The sequence below is a fragment of the Salvelinus fontinalis genome, chromosome 35, assembly GCF_029448725.1.
Source record: "Salvelinus fontinalis isolate EN_2023a chromosome 35, ASM2944872v1, whole genome shotgun sequence".
NCBI lineage: Eukaryota > Metazoa > Chordata > Actinopteri > Salmoniformes > Salmonidae > Salvelinus > Salvelinus fontinalis.
In genome coordinates this window covers 40,299,606-40,325,187 of record NC_074699.1, presented here as the reverse complement: position 1 = coordinate 40,325,187, position 25,582 = coordinate 40,299,606, and the positions used below count along the sequence as shown (strand labels likewise).

The following is a 25,582-nucleotide window of genomic DNA, read 5'->3' as shown; positions in this document are numbered from 1 at the left end:
AACCCAAACCCCTTATACAAGTCTCCTATTGGTCTGAACTATTAGTCATCATTCTAAAAGAAGTGTAATGGGAAAGTAATGAATGAACACACAAACAATTTAATTGTTAAATACGCTAATTGATCTCCAATGAGGACATTAATTCTTATGTGGATAAATAGGATTTTCTTTCTCACCTCTCTGGTCCATTTTGTTCCAGGAAAACCAGGAATTACAGGAAGTGCGGACAACCACATCCTGGTCATCGTCGTGATCATCTCTGTGGGAGCGTTCACCATCATTGTGGTGGTTGTGGGGGCCTTCCTCTGCACACGACGCACCACCTCCCACCAGAAAAAGTGAGCTGGTCTGCCGCAGCAATACTGTCTCTTAGGTCACTAATGTCCCAGCCAATAGCAGACCAACAACACAGGGTTATAACACACACACACACACAGAACATCTGAGATGAGCAGGAATGTCTCCTTTCCTTTTACCACCTACCTTTCCTTCTGTCATCTTTCACTTTCCTTTCCCTACAACTTCATTTTATTTACTTTTCAACCGACACCCCCCCCCCCCCCCACTGGTCCTGAACATCTCTAAAACTAAGAGCATTGTATTTGGTACAAATCATTCCCTAAGTTCTAGACCTCAGCTGAATCTGGTAATTTAATGGTGTGGCTGTTGAACAAGTTGAGGAGACTAAATTACTTGGCGTTACCTTAGATTGTAAACTGTCGTGGTCAAAACATATAGATTCAATGGTTGTAAAGATGGGGAGAGGTCTGTCCGTAATAAAGAGATGCTCTGCTTTTTTGACACCACACTCCAAAAAGCAAGTTCTGCAGGCTCTAGTTTTGTCTAATCTTGATTATTGTCCAGTCGTGTGGTCCAGTGCTGCAAGGAAAGACCTAGTTAAGCTGCAGCTGGCCCAGAACAGAGTGGCACGTTTTGCTCTTCATTGTAATCAGAGAGCTGATATAAATACTATACATGCCAGTCTCTTGGCTAATAGTTTTTATAAGAAACATTAATGTGTTGGAAATCCCAAATTGTTTGCATAGTCAATTTACACACAGCTCTGACACACACACTTACCCCACCAGACATGCCACCGGGGGTCTTTTCACAGTCCCCAAATCCAGAACAAATTCAAGAAAGCGTACAGTATTATATAGAGCCCTTATTGCATGGAACTCCCTTCCATCTCAGATTGCTCAAATAAACAGCAAACCTGGTTTCGAAAAACAGAAATCAATACCTCACGGCAAAATAACGCTCCTCTATTAGACCTAGATAGTTTGTGTGTATGCATTGATATGTAGGCTACGTGTGCCTTTTTAAAAATGTATGTAGTTCTGTCCTTGTCTTAGTGTTCTGTATTATGTCATTATGTTTCATATTTTGTGTGGACCACAGGAAGAGTAGCTGCTGCTTTTGCAACAGTTAACGGGGATCCACCTCCCCCTTTTTAACCGACATCTCAACCCCCTTTTTCCTCTTCTCTACCTCATAGGAAGCGGGCGGCCTCCAAGTCATCCAACAGCTCCCACAAGTACAAGGGCAACTCCAAGGACCTGAAGCCTCCAGACCTGTGGATCCACCACGAGCGGCTGGAGCTCAAGCCCATTGACAAGTCCCCCGAGCCCAACCCGGTGATGACTGACACCCCCATCCCCCGCACCTCGCAGGACATCAACCCCGTGGACCCCAGCCTGGACAACAGCCTGCTGCAGAGACGGAACTCCTACCGAGGTCAGATTGATGTAGTCAGTTTGGGGATTCCTTTGTCTGTGTTTTGAAGAGGCAATGTCTTTGTCGTTGTCATGCTAAACATTTCCTGCTTTTCATACATTTAACATTTCATACATTGTGTTTAGAGGGAAGAATCACCACTAACCAAACACAGCCTCACGACTGAGTCACAGATTTCTCTCAGGAGCCAGATTACCAAATCCTTCGATTGTTCCTGTCAATCCAAGAACAATTAGTTAAATTTTCAGACGTTCTTCATTCAGAGTCACTACCAATAGTGATCAAGGAAAAACTCTGACTTGCAGGCCACGAATCAGAAGACAGCATATCTGCACTGGCAGGGCGCCGGGGGATGCGGCCTAAAATGATGATGCCCTTCGATACGCAGCCCCCCCAGCGTAAGTGTGTGTGTGTGTGTGTGTCCGCGCCTTGTGAATGTGTGTGTGTTTGGGATCTGTGCTCTCACCGGTCAATACACTGAGGTCAATAGACTATTTACCACTCAGACTATCGTACTGTTCAGCTGAAAGGAAAATAATATGCTGGTTTCTCCCTCCCGTGATAATGCACTACAGTCAATAGACTGAGAGCACTACAGTCAACATGTGGTTCTATAGGATCTGTTTCTATATTTTAGCTTTCATCTCATTTCAGTTTAACACATTCATGGCTACCAAATGACGCTGCCAATTCAAATGTACATCAGACGCACTCTGTGGAGTTATTGTATACGTGTGTATGGTTAAATACTACTGCTCTATGGTGTCACTATGAACCTTGTGTGTGTGTGTGTGTGTGTGTGTGTGTGTGTGTGTGTGTGTGTGTGTGTGTGTGTGTGTGTGTGTGTGTGTGTGTGTGTGTGTTTGCACGAGCGCAAGCATGTGTGTGTATTTGAACAGCACTGCTTCCCCACCCCTTCGTCAGCGCGGCTGGTTAAATGTTGTTGTCTCTGTGTGTGTGTGTGTGTGTCCATTCACAGCCGTGATTAGCGCTCACCCCATCCATTCCCTTGATAACCATCACCACCATTATCACACGGGCAGCTTGGCATCCCCGACACGCAGCTACCTCCATCACCACCAGGGCAGTGCCCACCTGCGCCCACACGCCTGCGCCACCCCCATCTCCTATCTAGACATGGGCTCCACAGGTGAGAGACCGCTGCCACCCGCAAGATGGAGGAGGGATTACAAGCGGGCAGCGCCAAGGGCCCACCTGGTCGTTCTGTTTGTCTTTCTGGCCTGATTTTGAGGAAGAACACAGGAGCATTATCTTTCATCTTCATGTCCATCCTCTTATCTGTGGGTTCACTGTGGGGCTGTCACATCCTCTTATCTGTGGGGCCACTGTGGGGCTGTCACATCCTCTTATCTGTGGGGCTGTCACATCCTCTTATCTGTGTGTCCACTGTGGGGCTGTCACATCCTCTTATCTGTGGGTCCACTGTGGGGCTGTCACATCCTCTTATCTGTGGGTCCACTGTGGGGCTGTCACATCCTCTTATCTGTGGGTCCACTGTGGGGCTGTCACATCCTCTTATCTGTGGGGCCACTGTGGGGCTGTCACATCCTCTTATCTGTGGGTCCACTGTGGGGCTGTCACATCCTTTTATCTGTGGGTCCACTGTGGGGCTGTCACATCCTCTTATCTGTGGGTCCACTGTGGGGCTGTCACATCCTCTTATCTGTAGGTACACTGTGGGGCTGTCACATCCTCTTATCTGTGGGTCCACTGTGGGGCTGTCACATCCTCTTATCTGTGGGTCCACTGTGGGGCTGTCACATCCTCTTATCTGTAGGTACACTGTGGGGCTGTCACATCCTCTTATCTGTGGGGCCACTGTGGGGCTGTCACATCCTCTTATCTGTGGGTCCACTGTGGGGCTGTCACATCCTCTTATCTGTAGGTCCACTGTGGGGCTGTCACATCCTCTTATCTGTAGGTCCACTGTGGGGCTGTCACATCCTCTTATCTGTGGGTCCACTGTGGGGCTGTCACATCCTCTTATCTGTAGGTACACTGTGGGGCTGTCACATCCTCTTATCTGTGGGGCCACTGTGGGGCTGTCACATCCTCTTATCTGTGGGGCCACTGTGGGGCTGTCACATCCTCTTATCTGTGGGTCCACTGTGGGGCTGTCACATCCTCTTATCTGTGGGTCCACTGTGGGGCTGTCACATCCTCTTATCTGTAGGTCCACTGTGGGGCTGTCACAACCTCTTATCTGTGGGTCCACTGTGGGGCTGTCACATCCTCTTATCTGTGGGTCCACTGTGGGGCTGTCACATCCTCTTAACTGTGGGGCTGTCACATCCTCTTATCTGTGGGGCTGTCACATCCTCTTATCTGTAGGTCCACTGTGGGGCTGTCACATCCTCTTATCTGTAGGTCTACTGTGGGGCTGTCACATCCTCTTATCTGTGTGTCCACTGTGGGGCTGTCACATCCTCTTATCTGTGGGTCCACTGTGGGGCTGTCACATCCTCTTATCTGTAGGTCCACTGTGGGGCTGTCACATCCTCTTATCTGTAGGTCCACTGTGGGGCTGTCACATCCTCTTATCTGTAGGTCCACTGTGGGGCTCTCACAACCTCTTATCTGTGGGTCCACTGTGGGGCTGTCACATCCTCTTAACTGTGGGGCTGTCACATCCTCTTATCTGTAGGTCCACTGTGGGGATGTCACATCCTCTTATCTGTAGGTCTACTGTGGGGCTGTCACATCCTCTTATCTGTGGGTCCACTGTGGGGCTGTCACATCCTCTTATCTGTGGGTCCACTGTGGGGCTGTCACATCCTCTTATCTGTGGGGCTGTCACATCCTCTTATCTGTAGGTCCACTGTGGGGCTGTCACATCCTCTTATCTGTAGGTCCACTGTGGGGCTCTCACAACCTCTTATCTGTGGGTCCACTGTGGGGCTGTCACATCCTCTTATCTGTGGGTCCACTGTGGGGCTGTCACATCCTCTTATCTGTGGGGCTGTCACATCCTCTTATCTGTAGGTCCACTGTGGGGCTGTCACATCCTCTTATCTGTAGGTCTACTGTGGGGCTGTCACATCCTCTTATCTGTGTGTCCACTGTGGGGCTGTCACATCCTCTTATCTGTGGGTCCACTGTGGGGCTGTCACATCCTCTTATCTGTAGGTCCACTGTGGGGCTGTCACATCCTCTTATCTGTAGGTCCACTGTGGGGCTGTCACATCCTCTTATCTGTAGGTCCACTGTGGGGCTCTCACAACCTCTTATCTGTGGGTCCACTGTGGGGCTGTCACATCCTCTTAACTGTGGGGTTGTCACATCCTCTTATCTGTAGGTCCACTGTGGGGATGTCACATCCTCTTATCTGTAGGTCTACTGTGGGGCTGTCACATCCTCTTATCTGTGGGTCCACTGTGGGGCTGTCACATCCTCTTATCTGTGGGTCCACTGTGGGGCTGTCACATCCTCTTATCTGTGGGGCTGTCACATCCTCTTATCTGTAGGTCCACTGTGGGGCTGTCACATCCTCTTATCTGTAGGTCCACTGTGGGGCTCTCACAACCTCTTATCTGTGGGTCCACTGTGGGGCTGTCACATCCTCTTATCTGTGGGTCCACTGTGGGGCTGTCACATCCTCTTATCTGTGGGGCTGTCACATCCTCTTATCTGTAGGTCCACTGTGGGGCTGTCACATCCTCTTATCTGTAGGTCCACTGTGGGGCTGTCACATCCTCTTATCTGTGGGTCCACTGTGGGGCTGTCACATCCTCTTATCTGTGGAGCGGTCTCATTTAATTGTTCATGTGGCCTTGTCCACTATTCACTCGCCCATACTCATTAGTGTGTGACTTGCCTAGTTAAATAAAGGTAAAACGAATAGAAAATAATAGTAATTTATAATACATGAAACCAGTCATGACACCTTTGAGTGTTGCAGAACCAAACAACCTTGATAACACATTTATTCCATATTTTCCACCAAACTCTTTAGGCTTCATCCTGACGTTGATACTAACGCCTCTTATTTATGGACACTACCACTCTAGAACCCAGGCTATACACATACTGTATCAAACACACCATCCACTGACCTGTCCCCCCCACACTCCTTTTGTGACTGCAGAGTCGGTGAGGAACACCCCCAGCACAGAGCCCCTCCCGCCCCAGGCCCAGCCCCCCTGCCAAGCCGAGCACCAGCACCCGGACCCCGAGGGCAGCTACCAAGGCTCCACGGCCACCGACGATGAGCCCAGCGCCAGCGGCAGCTACTGCAGCGCCGGCCAGCCCCTCACCGCCCACGTGCGACCCACTCACCCCCTCAAGAGCTTTGCCGTGCCCGCCAACCCCGCCGCCATCTTCGAGTCGCCCGCCCTGCCCAGCACACCGCTGCTTACTCAGACTGGTGAGGAGCGCACATGCACGCATACATACACGCATGCAAACATGTACACACATATATATACACAATACACACCATGCATTAGGACAGGCGTATGTACACATACAGGTAACTGCCAAAATAAAGGAAACACCAACATAGTGTCTTGAAAGGGCGTTGGGCCACCAAGAACCACCAGAACAGCTTCAATGTACCTTGACATAGATTCTACAAGTGTCTGGAACTCTATTGGAGGGATGTGAAACCTTCTTCTTTTATTTTAATTTTTTTTCAGCCCTTTTTTTCTCCCCAATTTCGTGGTATCCAATTGGTAGTAGTTACAGTCTTGTCTCATCGCTGCAACTCCCGTACGGACTCGGGAGAGGCGAAGGTCGAGAGCCACGCGCCCTCGAAACACAACCCAACCTAGCCGCACTGCTTCTTGACACAACGCACATCCAACCCGGAAGCCAGCCGCACCAATGTGTCGGAGGAAATACCTTACACCTGGTGACCGTGTCAGCGCCACAGGAGTCGCGCGATGGGACAAGGACATCCCTGCCGGCCAAACCCGGATGACGCTGGGCCAATTGTGCGTCGCCCCATGGACCTCCCGGTCGCGGCCGGCTGTGACAGAGCCTGGGCTCGAACCCAGAATCTCCGGTGGCACAGCTAACACTGATGCAGTGCCTTAGACCACTGCGCCACCCGGGAGGCGTGACACCGTTCTTCCACTAGAAATTCAATAGTTTGGTGTTTTGTTGATGGTGGAAAACACTGTCAGGTGCCGCTCCAGAATCTCCCATAAGTGTTGGATTGGGTTGAGATCTGGTGACTGACACACACACACAACACACTATGCTCCTTTGAGACACCTGTTTCAGAGTGAGATCTCTTCTTCCATCCATGGTAGCCAAAATAACGGGCAACTGGTCATTTGTAGACACCCTAAGCATGATGGGATGTTAATTGCTTAATTAACTCAGGAACCACACCTGTGTGGAAGCACCTGCTTTCAATATACTTTGTATCCCTAATTTACTCAAGTGTTTCCTTTATTTGGGCAGTTACCTGTACATGTGTTTTACACTCCCAACCTGCAGATGAACATACACTGTTGGTAGAGCTTCTTGAGAAAGGAAAGGAAACACATGTAAAGGAGGTGACTTGTGATTCCCTCTAACTATCAATCCCTTTGGAACTGTGTCTGTCCTGCCTGTTCTGTCTGTGTCTGTATCTCTGTCTCTCTCTCTCTCTGTCTATCTCTGTGTCTCTCTCTCTCTGTCTATCTCTGTGTCTCTCTTTCTCTCTGCCTGTGTGTCTCTCTCTCTATCTCTCTCTCTCTGTGTCTCTCTCTCTCTGTCTGTATCTCAGGGCCCCAGCTCCACTCAGTAAAGACAGCCTCCATCGGCACCCTGGGCAGGGTGCGCCCCCCCATGCCAGTCACGGTGCCCGGTGCGCCAGATGTGCCCGAGACCAGCAAGATGCTGGAGGATGTAGACAGTGTGAGTACTGCTCCCCCCAGGTCTTCGTGTAGAAAGGCTACAACATGCCAATGTCTGATTATGACTGTTAAATCAGCTGGCATATCATGTAATGTTGCTTCTTATTGTAGTTTGTACACACTTTAAATACAGGAAGAACACATGTCACTATGAATTACTATGTCATGTTGGGGTAAAAACCTGGTCATAGATCAATCAAGCCCATTGAACTAGTGAATACATTCCTAGAGTATGTCATGTTTCTTTTTGGACACAATCCTAAATGACATTGACATGGATTTTAATCACATTTCTGTTTCCTTTCTCTCTTTATTCTTTGCAACTTGTTGCCTCCCTCACTGTTTTATGGTGTTAATGTTGGCTGCTTGTGATCATTGATATTATTGCATTCAATTTCTAATAATTCCTCTAAACCCATTGGAATGGTTTTGCCCATGATAATTCCCCTTAACCCGTTGGAATGGTTTTGCCCATGATAATTCCCCTTAACCCGTTGGAATGGTTTTGCCCATGATAATTCCCCTTAACCCATTGGAATGGTTTTGCCCATGATAATTCCCCTTAACCGATTGGAATGGTTTTGCACATACATTGATGTCTTGGCCCCTTTCAATGCCTTAACATATTTGTTGGCTGTTGATGCTGCTTTGTTTGTCTTGGATTTGGCTTCATGCTGCAGTCCCATTGACCAATTCCCCACCCCACCCACCCTTTATTTTGTAAACCTCATTACTCCCACCCCCTCCAAAAACAAACTGACCCTCTCCTCTCCCTTCCCCAGGTCCTTGCCTCCCTCCCCTCCTGTTCCTCCCTTGCTCCCCGCAGTAACCCTGTTCCTTTCCCTCAGAGCTACGAGCCTGATGAGTTGACAGAGGAGATGGCCCACCTAGAGGACCTGATGAAGGACCTGAACGCTATAACCACAGCCTGAGAACCACGCTGCTCACACACACACATACAGGCAGACACACACACACAAATCCAGGTAGTGACACACACAGGCAGGAACACACACACTGCCAGCCCTCAGAAAACTGGGAGCCCGATGCCCGGATACTAAATGGATACCGGCAATGGATCTTACACACCCCACTCAAGACAAACAAAACATCTAAACTGAAACTTTTCAACTTTTGGCTTACCTTGCTCAGTCTCAGGAAGGAGATGGCCATTTAAAAAAACGACAGTTCACCTTTTTATGAAGAAACATTCTCAGAGACGATATCTAACATTGGTCGCTTTCAACCAGAAGATTGTGAATTTTCTCAGCAAAAAAACTGAAATGCATTAGAAGGTTGCTCTCATACTTTGGTTGCCGGGGAGACCGCTCCTATGGTTGCCGGGGAGACCGCTCCTATGGTTGCCGGGGAGACCGCTCCTATGGTTGCCGGGGAGACCGCTCCGACAGACATCATATTGTGATTCCAAGTCAAGAGGAAGAGTCAAATATGCCGGTATTTCATGTTGGTGCTCACGAAACACAATCTAAACACAGTGTTTGTTTAATTAGTGTCACTTATTTGTGCGTTTTTGTATATCTATTGCCCTGTTTCAGTGAAGTGAACTTTGGACAACAGTCCCCTCCATTTCCATTAAAGCGGTCATTTTATAGCTATCATTTTGATCCAATGACGTCTGTTTTCCCTACTCTGTGTTATATATTGTGCCAAGTCTCTTATTATTCTCTAATATGCCATGTATTTTTTTACATATCCGTATAGATATGTACATATGTTTTTAAAAAACGGCCTCATTCTATTCCCCCCCAGCCTAGCCAATCATTTCATTTTATTTGGGAGGAGAGTGACAGAATAGACCCTCAAACACTCGCTTTTCATATCTTGTGGGGAGATGCCTTGCGTGTTAGTACATTACATTTGAATGGGTTCTTGCGTTCTCTGGCATTGTCGCCCCTTTGTACATTGAAATGTTCAGTCTTTTTTTGTTTATGGGAGCTCAGTTTCAAAAAGCCTTAGGAAACGTGTCCGTACGTTTACATTGGAGATGACTGTGCCCTCTGTGGACGTTTTCCAGTTACACTGTGCTCCCTCTGACACGCAGCGTCACCACTCTCAGGCCAGGCTGGCCTTGGAGTGCCAAGTAGTAGGGCTTGTTAGCTGGTGACCCTTCAGAACCATCTGTGGGACATGAACCCTCCAGAGGCTGCTGGACTCGGAGTGCCTCACCCCGCAATCACACATCCTACCCAGTCAGTCGTTTCAATGGAATGGCAATATATCATATGAAAGTGCTATGAAATGGATGTCTTGTTTCCAAGAGCCAATATTTGGTTGAAGAGGTCTGTTTTTTGCTCTTGATCTCTCTCTGTCATGTGAAAACCAGGTTTTTCAATCAAGGATAAGTGTTTACTGTTATCTGAGGTCTCTTAAAGAAATACTGCTTCATCGCTCTTTTTAAATGCTACTTGCAACGATGTTGGCCTATTGAATGGGACTCCCAGATTCAGATTTTTTTTTACATGTAGTTTGTTTTGTATGAAGAAAAAATAAACTTGTTCTGTACACAATTCCAATGTAAAAAGAAAAAAATTAAATATGATAATGTAAGAAGCTAGTTTTTCATCTGCCCTCTTACCCAAAGAAATGTAATTGCAATCGTAGTTACATGCTCTACTTTTGTGAATACCATGTTTCTCATAATGTACATCGTCATGAATGTCAATATAACTGTAAGAGATTTTACTTATGGATACAAAAGGAACATGTAAAAAATAAAAAAAGGACTGTAGGAAAAAAGACAGGACGCTAACCCGTTGGGAATAACCTATTAAGTTGTAGACAGTCAAGCCTGTATTGCACTTTTTCACAATTTTTGAAAACAAAACAAAATTTCTTCCATATCTTGTGTTATAAATATAAAAGCGATGTTTCTGTAACGTAGTGTCCTAGGTTAGCAGCAGGCAGCTGGTCTTGTTTTAATGGTCATTTGCTTTTGAGATATGAAATTGAGCGGCAGGTTTTACTGTGCTGCTGATGAGGTATTCTGTTGCTTGTTTCTGTACAGAGATCTCTTTGCTTTCTGTAGAATTTTCTGTGGCTTTTTAAAAAAAAAAAATCAAAATGTTTGACAAAGTTATTTTTTATTTTTATTGGTGCTCTTATACATTGTGTATCCAACTATTATGAATACTAACAAAGTTGAAGTTTCTACTTGTCTGTTTTGTCATGTATGTCGTATTTTCTTGGTTGTGTGTGTTTGTCGTACGTGTGTGTGTGTGGGCGTCAATCTATTTCTCCATGAGACTTTTTAATGGGTGACTTACTGCCTGCCCTCATAGACTAGGTGTAACATAGTAAATGTAAATCCGGGACACTCAAATTAGTATATGTTACGTTTGTATGGAAACGCAAGACAGGTGGTTACTTATGGTAAAAACAAAAGGAGGGTGGATGGATGGGGGTTATAACGTCTAGGATTTACGTACAGAAAAATAGGAAATGCTCTAGGATCAGGTTGATGTACACACCCTGCCTTACTTATTCTCTATATTACTCACTGTAGCTCTGCTTAATACCAGTAACCAGTCATTGACCTGTTGGCACAGGCAACACTTTCATATACTGAGAGAGTCAACCATATATAGGCTGGGGTGTGATTGTCAATGGAGGTAGGAGACCTGAGGAGACATTGCCACTTTGATCAAAGAGACGCTAGACGTGTTCACTTAGCCTGGTCCTAGATCTGAAAATACGCTTAGCAATGTCTTTGCAGCCACTGTCAAGCCAAACTTTCCTTTTTAAAAATGAACCAAATAAAGAAAGCATCATTAACTTGTCAAGCCAGCCAAATGAGGTTAATACCTTTAACATGAACCAAGCCAGCCAAATGAGGTTAATACCTTATACATGAACCATGTCAGCCAAATGAGGTTAATACCTTTTACATGAACCAAGCCAGCCAAATGAGGTTAATACCTTTAACAAGAACCAAGCCAGCCAAATGAGGTTAATACCTTTTACATGAACCATGTCAGCCAAATGAGGTTAATACCTTTTACATGAACCATGTCAGCCAAATGAGGTTAATACCTTTTACATGAACCATGTCAGCCAAATGAGGTTAATACCTTTTACATGAACCATGTCAGCCAAATGAGGTTAATACCTTTAACATGAACCAAGCCAGCCAAATGAGGCTAATACTTTTTACATTTTAAATTAACCAAGCCAGTGGAATAAGTGAGATGCATGCAGGTAAAAAGATGTGCACATTTATGGGGCTGAAGAACAGTATCGGAACTAACCAGTGACTCTCGGCAGTAAATCCAGATCTTTGTGAAGCTCAGTGACAACATTGTAAGTGTTAATGGGTAGGAGAGTGAAGGAAGACTGTCAGGACCGAAGATACTCAAGTCAAAGAGACAGAGAAAGGACAAAGCTCTTGAGTCTATACTGGCATGTGGGGGGGGTTGTTGTTGAATGACGTCACGTATGGTGACTTTTTAAAGCATATTCTATGCAAATTAATGAAAATTAAATTGTTCTCTTCCTTTGAAACTCATCTGAAAACCGAGGACAGTTAAGTTTGATCTATTGATCTTAACTTCACCAGGCAATTCTATATTAACCCCTAAAATGATTTGGCTAGCATAACAATACTGTATTTTACCTATCAATTATTACATCTATTAATAGTGTTGGCCACATATAAATGCGCAGAACGTGACAAATCCTTCATCGGCAAGACAAACCTGGTCGGTCATGAGGACTCACACAGGGAAGAAATCATACAGATGTCCAGAGTGCAGCAAAAGCTTTTCTAAAGCAAGTCATTTGAAAATTCATCATAGAATTCACACAGGTAAAAAATAAATATCGGTGTAAACGATGTGGCAAATCCTTCAGTCACGAGGTCAAACATGTAGACTCACACAGGTGACAAATCACATCAATGCGAATAAAGTGTCAAATCATTGAGGGCGAGGCCAGACTGACCCTTTGATTTCTATCCGTATCTGTAATTGTCAATGGTTTCTCAATGGAAGTCGTACGTTGGCGGTCAGCGGAGATGACGCGTCCATAACCATGCAATTTCAATCCATTTTTCACGTACAAAAATATCTGAGTTGAACTTTGGACGGGCCGACGGATACGTAACCATCCGTTTAGCGAATTAGAAAAGAGCAGGCGTTTCACGTCACACACTTCACACGGACCAAAATGCATCCGTTTTAATTTGGTGTCCATTCTCCATGGGTCAGTACGGCCTTGACCTTGTAGTCAGAGTGGACATTTGGTCAAGCATACATTTCAAACAGGGGAGAAACCGTTTTGCTGCAATGAATGTGGTTCATGCTACACCAGAAATTCAAGTCTTAAATGCGCATATGAAGAAACAGCATTTTGTGCTTTATGTGTGGAAATGGTTAATATCAGCCACTAAAATGCCATCAGTCAATTCACTGAAGAGAAACTACTTTGTTGCCATGACTGTGGCAAACTCTTCCAAAACAAGAAGAACCTTGATAAAAATATCAAGATCGGCAAAGAGGAGAAAATATATTTCTGTCATAAATATGTCAAATGCTTTAGACGACAGTACACTGGTGGGCATATGAAGATACACATGGAAGAAAGAGAATGGATTTCCTCTGATTAAAAACCATACAAACACAAAACCTGGCCAATGCTTCTACAAAGGGAGTCTGGTTAAAAAATGACTTTTTAATGACTTTTTAATCTGTTTTCTCTTAGACTGTAGGCCTACATTTGAACTTCTGTTTTCAAAGGACACACTTCTGTCATCAATAAGAATCATTGTCCAGTAAATTAGACTTGTAAAAAATAAACGATTTTGAATGATAATTTTGGAGAAATTGTTCCCTTTTATGGCTATCAAACTGTTAATTTGTCAGGACTCTAGGGGACAGAGGGAGTTTCTCTCCTAACAAATACCTGTAGAGGATCTCTTTCACAGCCAAATTTCCTTATGGCTCTGTCAGAATACTTTTTTAAATACATGCTTCTTTGAGTCCTTCCTAGAAGTTGTGACTGATAATACATGACTGGATTGGTGAAGAGTGTTAGGACCCTTGCTTTCATCTGTCCAAATTAGTGATTCATTCAAGAAGGTAGAGGTGCATTTTTAAAAACTCTGACTATGGCCCAGCCAGCCACTTTAACCCATGCCTAACCTAACACCTGGAGCCACATGGTAATTAAAAAACATCACATATAATACAGAATGGAGGTTGAAATACATTATATAGGCTAGATATTTTCTACAATGTTCTTCATTATATTGCTATTTCCAGCACCATTTACAGTTGGTCACACAGTACAATATAAAGAATACAGGTCTGTGACGTTCCTAAACGCGTTGCCGTTTAATCACCAGCAGGTGTCGTTCCAGACAGTACTTTGCACTTGTCAACTTCTGCTTACAGACGTATCATCACAGACATGGCGGCTAGCTCACCGCGGAATCCCCCTCCGCTCCCTGGAGCAGAGAACCAAGACCCACTTTCCGAAATGGCAGATGAAGACAGTGACGAAGGGGAGGATATATTCGTTGGCAATGTAAGAACTAGACATATCAGATGATACCAGCCACAGCTTGTCCTGACTGAAGCCGGATCTGTACACCATTCCATAGCATGCTAATGTTAGTTTGCTAGCTAAGCTAGTAGCCCTGTACACTACAGAACGGAGTTTAGCCAGCTAACTAGGCTAACATTAGCTAGCTACCTGTCAAGCACAACTCTTCAAGTCTCCATTCTGGTACAATCCATTAGATAGCTTACTGACGTTAACTCCTTTTGTTTTTTGAATGCAGTCTGCACTCACTCAAACCATTGCTAATTTATTTAGCGCTGCACTTCAGCCTAGATATCTACCTGTGTGAAGCTAGTCACAAAAATAATTAACAATAATAGTGGAATTTTCGGTTCGCTTTCAAAATAAAAGTGATACAAATAGTGGAAACGTGCTAAATGTGGACTAGCTAGATAATGCTAAACAATGTAGGAATGTTCTTATACATTCAACAAAAGACAATAATCAGTTGACATCGCACTGTGGATGTATTAGACTAGAATTGCATTGGGGGCATACTTATATTTCATTCTACAGCCTTGCCTAAACATCACTGTTACCATGGTTATTCCAATGATAATGCGTCTGAAAGAAGTCGCTGTAAAAAAAATATGCAAACTAAAATGTTGAATAAAATGATATGAGGTTACTTTACCGCTTGTCCGTGCAGAACCTACCGGCGCAGCAAAAAGTCAAGTAAACAATTATTTACTGTGGACATTTGATCTCCACAACTTTTTCCAGCACCTGTAAATTCTGTCACTTGTATTTTCCATCTCCTTAGCATTTCACGTGATGCACAATATGTAAACAATAGCCGAATGTAATCGAACGTTGTCGACTAAAGCACGTTCCGTCCCAATCAGCTCCGACAACGTCCGTCTATGCTTCGGTTAAGCTCGGCGATTGTTGATATATTGTCCAAGTCATGCGAATTGCGTCAGTATTGGAAATAAAATCCAGAAATACAAACCGATATACAGACCAGCGTACTGAATGTCGGGTTAATAACACTACTCTGTGGATCGTCTGTCTCAGATTACCTCCTATATAAGGAGAAAATCAGGTAAAGTATGTTTAAATTAAATTTATTCAACGTTCTGACTTGTCTTATGACTGTTCACAAAAAGTGATCCTACATGTTAGAGATGAGAGTGGAGTCTGACACGCTCGCATTCGTAGAGGCTATGTACAGCCTAACCTATGGATGTTGCACCCATGAAATGGAGTATCAGCCTACTCAGTGACATTCACAGAACGCTAATATGTGTGTAAACGCTACACAGTTGTAATCTGTGAGTGTCACTGAGTAGGCTGATACCCCATTTCATGGGTGCAACATCCTTAGGTTAGGCTGTACAGTGCATATAAGTATGCCACAAATGCAATTCTAAAGTCTAATACATCCACAGTGCGATTTCAACTGATTTGTATTGCTTTGGGTCAAATTAATTATTATTATAATGTTATTGTCTTGAATCTGTATAACATCCGACCTTGTTTAGCATTAACTAGTCCAAATATGGCAGTATTCCACTATTTGTATTCGTTTGAATCTTTTAATGGAGCACTTTTATTTTATTCCACTATTGTTGCTAATCCTTAGTGTCGCTATCTTCACACAGGTGTAGCTAGCCAAGGTGGCAAATACTCAAATCAAAGTTTATTTGTCACGTGCTCCGAATACAACAGGTCTAGACCTTACAGTGAAATGCTTACTTACAGGCTCTAACCAATAGTGCAAAAAAGGTATTAGGTGAATAATAGGTAAGTAAAAGAAATAAAACAACAGTAAAAAGACAGGCTATATACAGTAGCGAGGCTATACAAGTAGCGAGGCTACATACAGACACCGGTTAGTCAGGCTGATTGAGGTAGTATGTACATGTAGATATGGTTAAAGTGACTATGCATATATGATGAACAGAGAGTAGCAGTAGCATAAAAGGGGTTGGTGGGTGGCGGGACACAATGCAGATAGCCCGGTTAGCAAATGTGCAATTACTATCAAAAAAGGGTTTGATAGTAATGGACATGTGGCTATGTAGGCCCATGTATTCTGGTACAGCAATGTAATACATAACTAAAGGGACAATTCCCTATTTTCAAACCCTAAATTCATCATCTCCAACACCACCCCCATCATCAACATGTGAACATGGTGGGTTTATATGTTTTTGAGTCAAAAAACACACTTATCTTCCTTCTATCTCTTTTACTTCAAAACACAAATGCACCATTTTCATTTGTTGATGTCGGAGATGAATATGAAGTTACGTTTTTTAAATAATTGCCTTTGTCACAATCAACTGACCTGGCCCCTTTTCACTGATAACCCAAGTCCACCCCACACACATATTGTGGTTTGGGCTTCTCCTTGTATGTGAAAGGTTTAAACGCCGGCACTAAAAAAGTGACCTGTTTAAGTACCCTCAATTCTAACTGCTGTACTCTTTATTGATATTTTTGTATTACCCTTCAGAGCAACCCTGTTGCAGAGTCCTTTCATCCTGACACAGCCAATGGTGAAGAACCAGCTGACCTCTTCAGTGAAGAAGAAACCAGCACCGCTGTCAACAGTTCCATCACAACCTTTAAGTCCAACGGTGTCCATTCAGACAATGAGAATGATCTATTTGCAGGTATGTTATCATTTTTACCTTTTTATTATTACCCCTACTAGACTGAAGAGCAGAATTGGTTCATCTCCCTGTGACGTCCTTGCTTATGTTGTATGTTGCCCCCCGTCCCCCCCCCGTCCCCTCAGAGGTCTCGGTGGAGCTGTCCATGGAGAACCCCAGCACCACAGCCAAGACCTCTGGAGCTGAATTCACCCCGTCACTTACACTATCAGCAACACAACCCAGGTCTATGGAGCAGGTAGGCTACAACAGGACATCAGCAACACAACCCAGGTCTATGGAGCAGGTAGGCTACAACAGGACATCAGCAACACAACCCAGGTCTATGGAGCAGGTAGGCTACAACAGGACATCAGCAACACAACCCAGGTCTATGGAGCAGGTAGGCTACAACAGGACATCAGCAACACAACCCAGGTCTATGGAGCAGGTAGGCTACAACAGGACATCAGCAACACAACCCAGGTCTATGGAGCAGGTAGGCTACAACAGGACATCAGCAACACAACCCAGGTCTATGGAGCAGGTAGGCTACAACAGGACATGCCCAACAAATTCCACCACAGTTGAGTTGAATGTAATATGTTGTCTGCTGCTTGTTGCTTTGGAGGGCCATTATGCCATACCATAATTATTATCAGCCCTCAAAAGACAGATATAGGGGATAGGGAACACTGCTGACCTTATGAGACTAGCAAAACCCCAAACGTTTTCATCATCGTTTCTCTATGCAGCATTAGCAAAAGAGAGAGAATAATTACAGTAAATGTAAGTGCAATTTCCCGAAGTCTTGTTGTTCACCAGCTCATTTCCACCAATTCAGTTGGAAGAGGAAAAGGATGAGGACAGCTTTGACATGGACGTTGCTGTCACCAATCCAGAGAAAATTGGTAAGGAATATTTTTTTCTCACTATCTTTGAACTAATGTTTAGCAACCATTTAGAAGCATTTGAAGTGTGTATTGTGGTTGAATCAATGAAGCTGTGATGTAATTATCTCATCTTCCTCTCAATTGAGTTGAGTTTTTAAAGTAGGAAGCCAAGATGGCGTCGCTGTGAGAGGGAGTGTTTTCTTGCTTGTCCAAGCAACTTTGAGGGTTAGGTGGTTACGAGTCTAATATTGGCTATCAATGTAGCAAGAAACTAACTATAGCTTTAGCTACACATGGCAAGTTGAGAGTTTTGTTTTTGTCAAGTTGAATGGGAAGAACACAACAGAAAGACAACAGAAGACGGAATATCAAAGCCTCACAGAAGACGGCAGGCATGCTAGCTAGCTACGATAAGAGTCAGAACAGCATGGATACACAAGATACCGCGAGCTCAAGACGGACCAGGACCAGATCCTTGAAACCTCTTTACCTCAGTTTAGTTTTTAAATGTTGTTCACTTTTGGTCCTGGAGGGTTGTAGCCAGGATATGCCTGTTTTTTTCTTATTTTACAGTTTGTCTGTCTTTTTCTTGTCTCGGATTTCATATTTGAAACTAAACTTTGTCTCAACCTCTGTAACCTGACAATTTGATCTTCCCTTTTAGGAGATGGCATGAACGCTTACATGGCCTACAAGGTGTCCACTCGGGTATGTAACTTCTGCAGCAGCAAAATCAGGACTTTTTAAACAACTAGTTTTGGTCATGTATATAGTAGTACTCCCAAACCATTTTTTCTATACTTTGCACTGTGACCATGAACAATTTGAAGGAATTACTCTGCTTGTGTTGAGTAGGCCTACTTCTGCCAGTGTCCTCTATGAAATCAGAACATGTGATTTTGTCTTGCGCAAACTGATACTAAGCCTCACTAATTCCACCCCCTAGACTACATTACCCATGTTCAGGAACAGGACATTCTCGGTGTGGAGGAGGTTCAGTGATTTCCTTGGGCTGTATGAGAAGCTGTCGGTGAAGCACTCGCTGAACGGCTGTATCATCCCTCCACCACCAGAGAAGAGCGTTGTGGGTAAGGAACTACATTTGTCAGTTCATGTCTGCCAGCCAGTTTCAAAAACAAAACCACCGGTTGCAGGCATAGTATGCAAACCCGGTAGATTTCACAGGTGCAGGGTACTGATCACAAGACATGAAAGACACTAGTAACACCATGTCTTGACTCTCTAGGGATGACCAAAGTGAAGGTGGGAAAGGAGGACTCTTCCTCGGCTGACTTTGTGGAGAGGAGGAGAGCGGCTCTGGAGAGGTAGAACCTGAAGCAGCACCTTTTACCATTATTGTACTCAGACTTTGCATGTACAGTACGGTGAAGTATCATGTTCAGATTGTGTTTTATATTAGCCTGTTGATATTTGTCATATTCCTTTGCTTTTGTTAAGAATGTATTGCTGTATCTTCATTGCTATGGCAGGCATTGCATTGTTTCCTCCCTGTAGTCTAGCCCCTTGATATTTGTGGGATTTTCTAGGTACCTGCAGAGAGTAGTGTGTCACCCGTCCCTGTTACAAGACCCTGATGTCAGAGAGTTCCTGGAAAGAGACGAGGTAGGTGCTCTTCAGTCATTAGCTGTCAATACTGTCACAGACTACTGGAATCATGCATTCATTTGTTCACTGCGTGCGTGTGTCTGCGTGTGTCTGCGTGCGTGCTTGTGTCTGCGTGCGTGCTTGTGTCTGCGTGCGTGCTTGTGTCTGCGTGCGTGTGTGTCTGCGTGCGTGTGTGTGTCTGTGTCAGCTGCCTAGGGCGGTGGGTACACACACACTGAGTGGAGCTGGCTTCCTGAAGATGATCAACAGAGCATCTGATGCTGTCAGTAAGCTGACCATCAAGATCAGCTACTCGGACGCTGTAAGACAATCACTGTTCTGGTTGATTTACTCAAATGCCAAACATGAAATCATAGCAGTAAAGTCAGTTATCTAAATTAATGTTGGAGCTTTTGCATTTTTTTTTTCTTCTGTAAAAATATAAGCTTTTTCTTTACTGTCTGCTAAACGGGATGCGTATGCCTCTGTAAAGCTTTGGGTCGATAAGTCCCCTTTGTCATTCAAATTAGTTTAATTGATGTAGATTGGTTGCCTGATTGTACCTCCCACGTTGCTTTGTGTTCCAGTGGTTTGACAACAAACTGCAGGAGGTGGAGAGCGAGGATCTGCAGCTGAGGAAACTCCATGCGGTGGTGGACTCCCTGGTCAACCACAGAAAGGGTGAGATTCACAGAAAAAAGAGAGATGTCTGCTTTAAAACCCTTTTGATAAGATTGGAGCTTTAAAGCAGATGTTCTTTTTTTATTTGTGAACCTGGTATATCTGTTGTTTCGTCAGAGCTCTGCGGAAACACAGCAGTGTTCGCCAAGAGCATGGCCATGCTGGGCAACTCGGAGGACAACACAGCTCTGTCCCGGGCCCTCTCCCAACTGGCCGAGGTGGAGGACAAGATGGAGACGCTACACCAGGAGCAGGCGGCCAGCGACTTCTTCATCTTGGCCGAGCTGCTGGCCGACTACATCCGCCTACTTGGAGCCGTCAGGGTACGGAAACGTCATTCTACATCCGCCTACTAGGGGCCGTCAGGGTACGGAAACTTAATTCTACATCTGCCTACTAGGGGCCGTCAGGGTACGGAAACTTCATTCTACATCTGCCTACTAGGGGCCGTCAGGGTACGGAAACTTCATTCTATGGCCTGAATTTTAAATAGAACACTACGACTACATTGACTGGATGAGTAAATCCAAAATGTCAATGGAAGATTAGTGCAAACGTTGCTAGCTTTGGTGCTAAATTGGGTAGCTACTAGCTAGAATCTGTGTGCCCTCGATGTGAAATTGATGTGGTGCAGATTTTGGCCTGAACTCGTGCTGTGCATTCTCGTTATGTTGTCCTCAGGGCTGTTTTGAGCAGCGCATGAAAACGTGGCAGCGCTGGCAGGAGGCTCAGAGCACCCTGCAGAAGAAGAGGGAGGTTGAGGCAAAGCTTCTGTGGGCCAACAAGCCTGACAAACTACAACAGGCCAAAGAGGAGATTACTGAGGTACAAGAGCCAGCACTGTGGTAATGCATGCTTAAAGGGAGGTGGTATTGCTTTGACTTCTATTTCCACCTTAAACTTTCCTTATTCCCCTCATGTCTTTCACAGTGGGAGGGTAAAGTCACTCAGTATGAGAGGGATTTTGACAGGATCTCTGTAACCGTTCGCAAGGAATTCCTCAGGTTTGAGGTAAGGCTAGTTTTTTTTTTTTTTTGCATTCGAGCAACATCGAGCTACCGTATTCAGGATAGTTTTGCATGAGAAAATCTACATGACAGTTTTTTTTCTTCCCCTCCATCTAACAGAAAGAGAAGTCCAAGGACTTCAAAAGCCAGATAGTGAAATATCTGGAGTCTCTTCTACAGTCTCAACAGCGGGTAATCTACTCTTATTTTTTACTTTAAAAAAAAAATCTCTCTTCAAATATGTGTTTTCATGTAATTGTTTGCTTGAAATGTTGGCCTTTATACTCCAGATATTGATGTGCTCTCTTTTCACTTTTCTCCCACTTGGATTTAGCTCGTAATGTTCTGGGAAGCATTCTTGCCTGAAGCAAGAGCGATAGCATGATGAAGCTTGAGGACGTTAGGAAGAGAACGACTGCCTTTTTGAACACTTTACCTCCTGACTATGTACCCAGAAGACAATGCAACAGAGGGGACAACTACTCTACAGCTCATCCATATTCTTTTAGCATTAGTCATTTATTTTCCAGCTTTTCAGTAATGCTCTACATCAGCACAATGTATTGATTCAACAGAGATGAATTTGACAGTATAGCTTTTCTATGTAAACATGTCAGTGGTGTAAGTGGGATATTTTTTTACTCTGTGTTCTTGGGCCACCCTTACTCAGATAGGAAGAGTTTGGCTTTCCAATCCTAAAGTGTTCACATTTTGAGGTACTTCCCTAGAGTAGTAGTGTTTGTTTACAGTGGAGGGCAGTTCATAACTGTTTACAAAAGCTCATGAAATAACTTTTGGATCCACAAACGCATAGGGGAATGTAGTAAATTGTGTGTGTCCTGTGAAATACCACTTTGACTAGAGAGCTCATTCAAACTGAAAGACGGACTAATACCAACGGTCCTCAATTTGTGCATTTCCAGACCTACAGTGAAGGGACAAAATAATGGAAGCACGGAGTGTATGTTTATGGTGACCCATCCGATGAGTGTGCCTGCCTGTGTCTTTGTGTGTGTTCACCATTGTTTGATCATCTGTTTCCTCAAATAATTATGATCAACAACAGTCTTTCTGAACTGACCATCAGTATATTTTTACATCTGTGTTCAAACATGTAGCCTCATTGAATTCAATGTGATTGTGAAATGTGTCATGTTCAGTGGTTGAAAAAGTACTAAATGTTCATACTTGAGTAATAGTACAAAGTTAAAGTCAATGCTATACATAAAATTCCTTATATTAAGCAAACCAGACGGCACGATTTTCTTGTTTTTTATTTATTTACAGACAGACTGCGGCACACTCCAACACTCAGACATAATTTACAAAAGCAGTATTTGTGCTTAATGAGTCCGCCAGATCAGAGGCAGTAGGGCTGACAATGCGTTATATAGATAGGTGTGTGAATTGGACCATAATTCTATCCTGCCTCAGCATTCAAAATGTAATGAGTTCTTTTGGGTTTCGGGGTTGATGTATGGGAGTAGTACATATCTTTAGGAATGTTATGGAGTAAAAGTAGTCAAATATAAATAGTAATGTAATGTACACATACCCAAGTATTTTTTTTCTTAAGTACTTTAAACCACTGGTTATGTTTCCTCACAATTTTGATAAACTAGCAACAGTGCTTGACTTGGACTGAAATAGGTGTCAGTACTCATTTTGGGTGCTGGTACTGTTAAGGTGCAGGAACTCCATAATACTTTTGAACTAAATATTCTATATAAGGTGCAGGAACTTGAGCAGTAGAAAATTAGGTACCGGTATTCAGTTCCGGTTGGGGTTATACCCAAATCCAGCACTGACTAGCAGTGTGTAATGATGATGAAAGCATAGTGATAACAAGTGTTGGCTCCTTTAGTTTTCTTACCCAACATTTATATGAGTGTCTGTTCTTTTTCCTCAAGATGTGCTTTATTTTTTGTAACCACTCGCATTTAGATAAGATATTCCTGAAAATTCTATAGAAGGGAGTAATAAAGATGATTGATTGAACTTCGTTTAATGTTTGAGGCAGTTTTTTTGTCCATAAAATGTTAGCAGTATCCAAAAATGTAGGACAGGGAATATCATATGGAGGTTATTTGGTGCATGGTCTCAAACATATTCCATCCACATAATATACATTTTAAATAATTGAGCTTGTATCATTGCATTGTTAAAACCATTGAGTTACATAATTTGAAGTCATATACTCAAATAATTAATCACCATTATTTAAAAACATTCTTTTAAACTTGGGTCCCCCCCCAAAAATGTATCGAGCCCTGTGCAACCTGGAAGTGTTGACGCAAGCGGGTGTGTCGTTCATAGCTCAATGGTGCGATTGCCTGTACTTCCGGAGAACGTAAACCTTTCACGAACAGCGAGATAGCAAGAAGAAGAAAAAGAATGAAAGGGTTGCTAGTCTGTCTCTATTGACTGATAATTATACAATATTTATATTTGATAGAATTAAATACATTCGAACACTTAGGTGAATCGCAAGAGGCGTCCGAATCAACAGCAGGAGTACCACAGCTAAAGTAAGTCGGTGGTTGTTTGCATGATGATAGCTAGCCTCGTTGCTAATGACGATAACTACTAGCTAACGTTAGCTATTTTCCATTTCCTCGTTCCACCTAATTTGGGTTAACCGAAATTACGTTCCCCCTGAAATAAATGTAGTTCCATGTCAATGAGGCTGCTATAGCTAAATATCAATTAAATAAATGGCGCTATTAGTTGGCCTGCTAGGTAGCTAACGTATCCAAGCAAGTAACGTTATTGCTTTTTCATCCAATTCAATTTGTTTTGTATAACCTAACGTTAGCTAACTAGCTGTTGGCTGGATATATGAAAGTTGTGGTTGGATACAATTGCCCAATTTAACATTATGGGGTGTTTGCTATTGACAAAACAAACGCTAACTATCTAGCTAGCTAACGTTATGGACATTCCCATCATTGGCTCAGTGTGTGAAAGCTAAGTAACTAACAGTTAGCTAGATAAGGTCAATTTACACATCTACTGTAGGTGGTTAGCTAATCGATATGTCCACATTGTCAGGAAGTATCTTTTGTCTGTGGAAGAAGGCTATAATAACAAACGTCGCTGCTGGCATCGTTTTTTAGCTTGTGGAAAAGCATCTCCGCAGTTAACGTTAAATCAGTATTGTCCCTGTTAGCTAGGTAACGTTATGTCTTGTTATTAAATTGTGTAGGCCTAGATATTACCATTATTTTTTGGCGAAAAAGATTAGACCTACAGTAGAATGATAACTCATTTGATGTTAATCTGGCTATCTGAGACAAAATATATTGACATGTGTTTATAATATAAATTACGTTATTTACAGTATATATGGACATACAGTACCAGTCAAATTTGGACACACCTACTCATTCAATGGTTTTTATTTTTTCTATTTTCTACATAGTATAATAATAGTGAAGACGTCACAACTATGAAGTAACACAGATGGAATCAAGTAGTAACCAAAAAGTGTTAAACAAATCAAAATATATTTGAGTTTCTTCAAAGTAGCCACCCTTTGCCTTGATGACAGCTTCAAATTTGATTTGTCACAAGCGCCGAATACGACAGACCTTACAGCGAAATGCTTACTTACAAGCCCTTAACTAACAATGCAGTTAAGAAAAATAATGAAGTTAAAAAAATAGATAACAAATAGTTTAAGAGCAGCAGTAAAATAACAGTAGTGAGCCTGTATACAGGGGGTACCGGTACAGAGTCAATGTGCGGGGGCACCGATTAGTTGAGGTAATATGTACATGTAGGTAGAGCTATTAAAGTGAGTATGCATAGATAGTTGGCCTCCCAAGTGGCGCAGTGGTCTAAGGCACTGCATCGCAGTTGCTAGCTGTGCCACTAGAGATCCTGGGTCGAGTCCAGGTTCTGTCGCAGCCTGCCGCAACTGGGAGACCCATGGGACGGGGACCTAGACTTGACCTTTTGGACCTACACTTGGCGCTCCGATACCGCTTGCCGCGCGGTAGCAGAGAGAATGGTCTATGACTAGGGTGGCTGGAGTCTTTGACACTTTTTTGGGGCCTTCCTCTCACACCGCTTGGTATAGAGGTACTGGATGGCAAGAAGCTTGGCCCGTGATGTACTGGGCCGTACGCACTACCCGCTGTAGTGCCTTGCGGTCGGAGGCCGAGGAGTTGCCATACCAGTCAGGATGTGAGGATCTGAGGACCCTTGCCAAATCTTTTCAGGCTCCTGAGGGGGAATAGGCGTTTGTCATGCCCTCTTCACGACTGTCTTGGTGTGTTTGGACCATGGTAATTTGTTGGTGATGTGGACACCAAGGATCTTGAAGCTCTCAATCTGCTCTACTACAGCCCTGCTGATGAGAGTGGTGGAATGCTCGGCCCTCCTTTTCCTGTTGTCCACAATCATCTCCTTTGTCTTGATCATGTTGAGGGAGAGGTTGTTGTCCTGGCACCACACAGCCAGGTCTCTGACCTCCTCCCTATAGGCTGTCTCATTGTTGTCGGTGATCAGGACTACCACTGTTGTCGTCGGCAAACTTAATGATGGTGGAGTCGTGCCTGGCCATGCAGTCATGGGTGAAGAGGAGGGGACTGAGCACGCACCCCTGAGGGGCCCCC

General features: G+C 43.9%; 3 protein-coding genes across 6 annotated transcripts in view; all 3 read left to right on the top strand.

Annotated features, from left to right (window-relative positions):
• The window catches only part of LOC129834863 (neogenin-like), a 211,934-nt gene extending 201,762 nt beyond the window's left edge, over window positions 1-10,172 (top strand). The window contains exons 23-29 of the mRNA XM_055900197.1: window positions 200-338; window positions 1,499-1,737; window positions 2,043-2,135; window positions 2,717-2,887; window positions 5,843-6,121; window positions 7,472-7,602; window positions 8,384-10,172. Of these exons, the coding sequence (XP_055756172.1) occupies window positions 200-338; window positions 1,499-1,737; window positions 2,043-2,135; window positions 2,717-2,887; window positions 5,843-6,121; window positions 7,472-7,602; window positions 8,384-8,533 (1,202 nt within the window). The 3' untranslated portion in view covers window positions 8,534-10,172. The remainder of the gene's footprint in view (window positions 1-199; window positions 339-1,498; window positions 1,738-2,042; window positions 2,136-2,716; window positions 2,888-5,842; window positions 6,122-7,471; window positions 7,603-8,383) is intronic.
• Window positions 10,173-14,023: 3,851 nt separating this feature from the next.
• On the top strand, window positions 14,024-22,966 carry LOC129834858 (sorting nexin-1-like). The gene is made up of 15 exons (XM_055900188.1): window positions 14,024-14,141; window positions 16,639-16,798; window positions 16,924-17,036; window positions 17,622-17,688; window positions 18,335-18,378; window positions 18,617-18,758; window positions 18,917-18,995; window positions 19,218-19,293; window positions 19,484-19,597; window positions 19,863-19,956; window positions 20,074-20,279; window positions 20,638-20,781; window positions 20,887-20,967; window positions 21,084-21,155; window positions 21,298-22,966. The coding sequence occupies exons 1-15, from the start codon at window positions 14,025-14,027 to the stop codon at window positions 21,346-21,348; spliced, it is 1,560 nt and encodes a 519-aa protein (XP_055756163.1). The 5' UTR covers window position 14,024; the 3' UTR covers window positions 21,349-22,966.
• Window positions 22,967-23,265: 299 nt separating this feature from the next.
• The window catches only part of LOC129834860 (casein kinase I), a 42,202-nt gene continuing 39,885 nt past the window's right edge, over window positions 23,266-25,582 (top strand). For 2 of the 4 annotated variants that reach the window (XM_055900193.1, XM_055900192.1), the window contains exon 1: window positions 23,268-23,491. The gene's annotated coding sequence lies outside the window, so the exon portion shown is untranslated. Of the gene's footprint in view, window positions 23,492-25,582 lie in introns of all 4 variants that reach the window. The other 2 variants (XM_055900194.1, XM_055900195.1) reach the window with 2 other exon arrangements.

Bases quoted from the DNA above. Each gene is read 5' to 3' on its own strand.
- LOC129834858 (XM_055900188.1), top strand. From the start codon at position 14,025: ATGGCGGCTAGCTCACCGCGGAATCCCCCTCCGCTCCCTGGAGCAGAG. The intron at 17,689-18,334 runs GTAAGGAATATT...CTTCCCTTTTAG, and splicing joins CACCAATCCAGAGAAAATTG to GAGATGGCATGAACGCTTAC. The intron at 18,996-19,217 runs GTAGAACCTGAA...GGGATTTTCTAG, and splicing joins AGGAGAGCGGCTCTGGAGAG to GTACCTGCAGAGAGTAGTGT.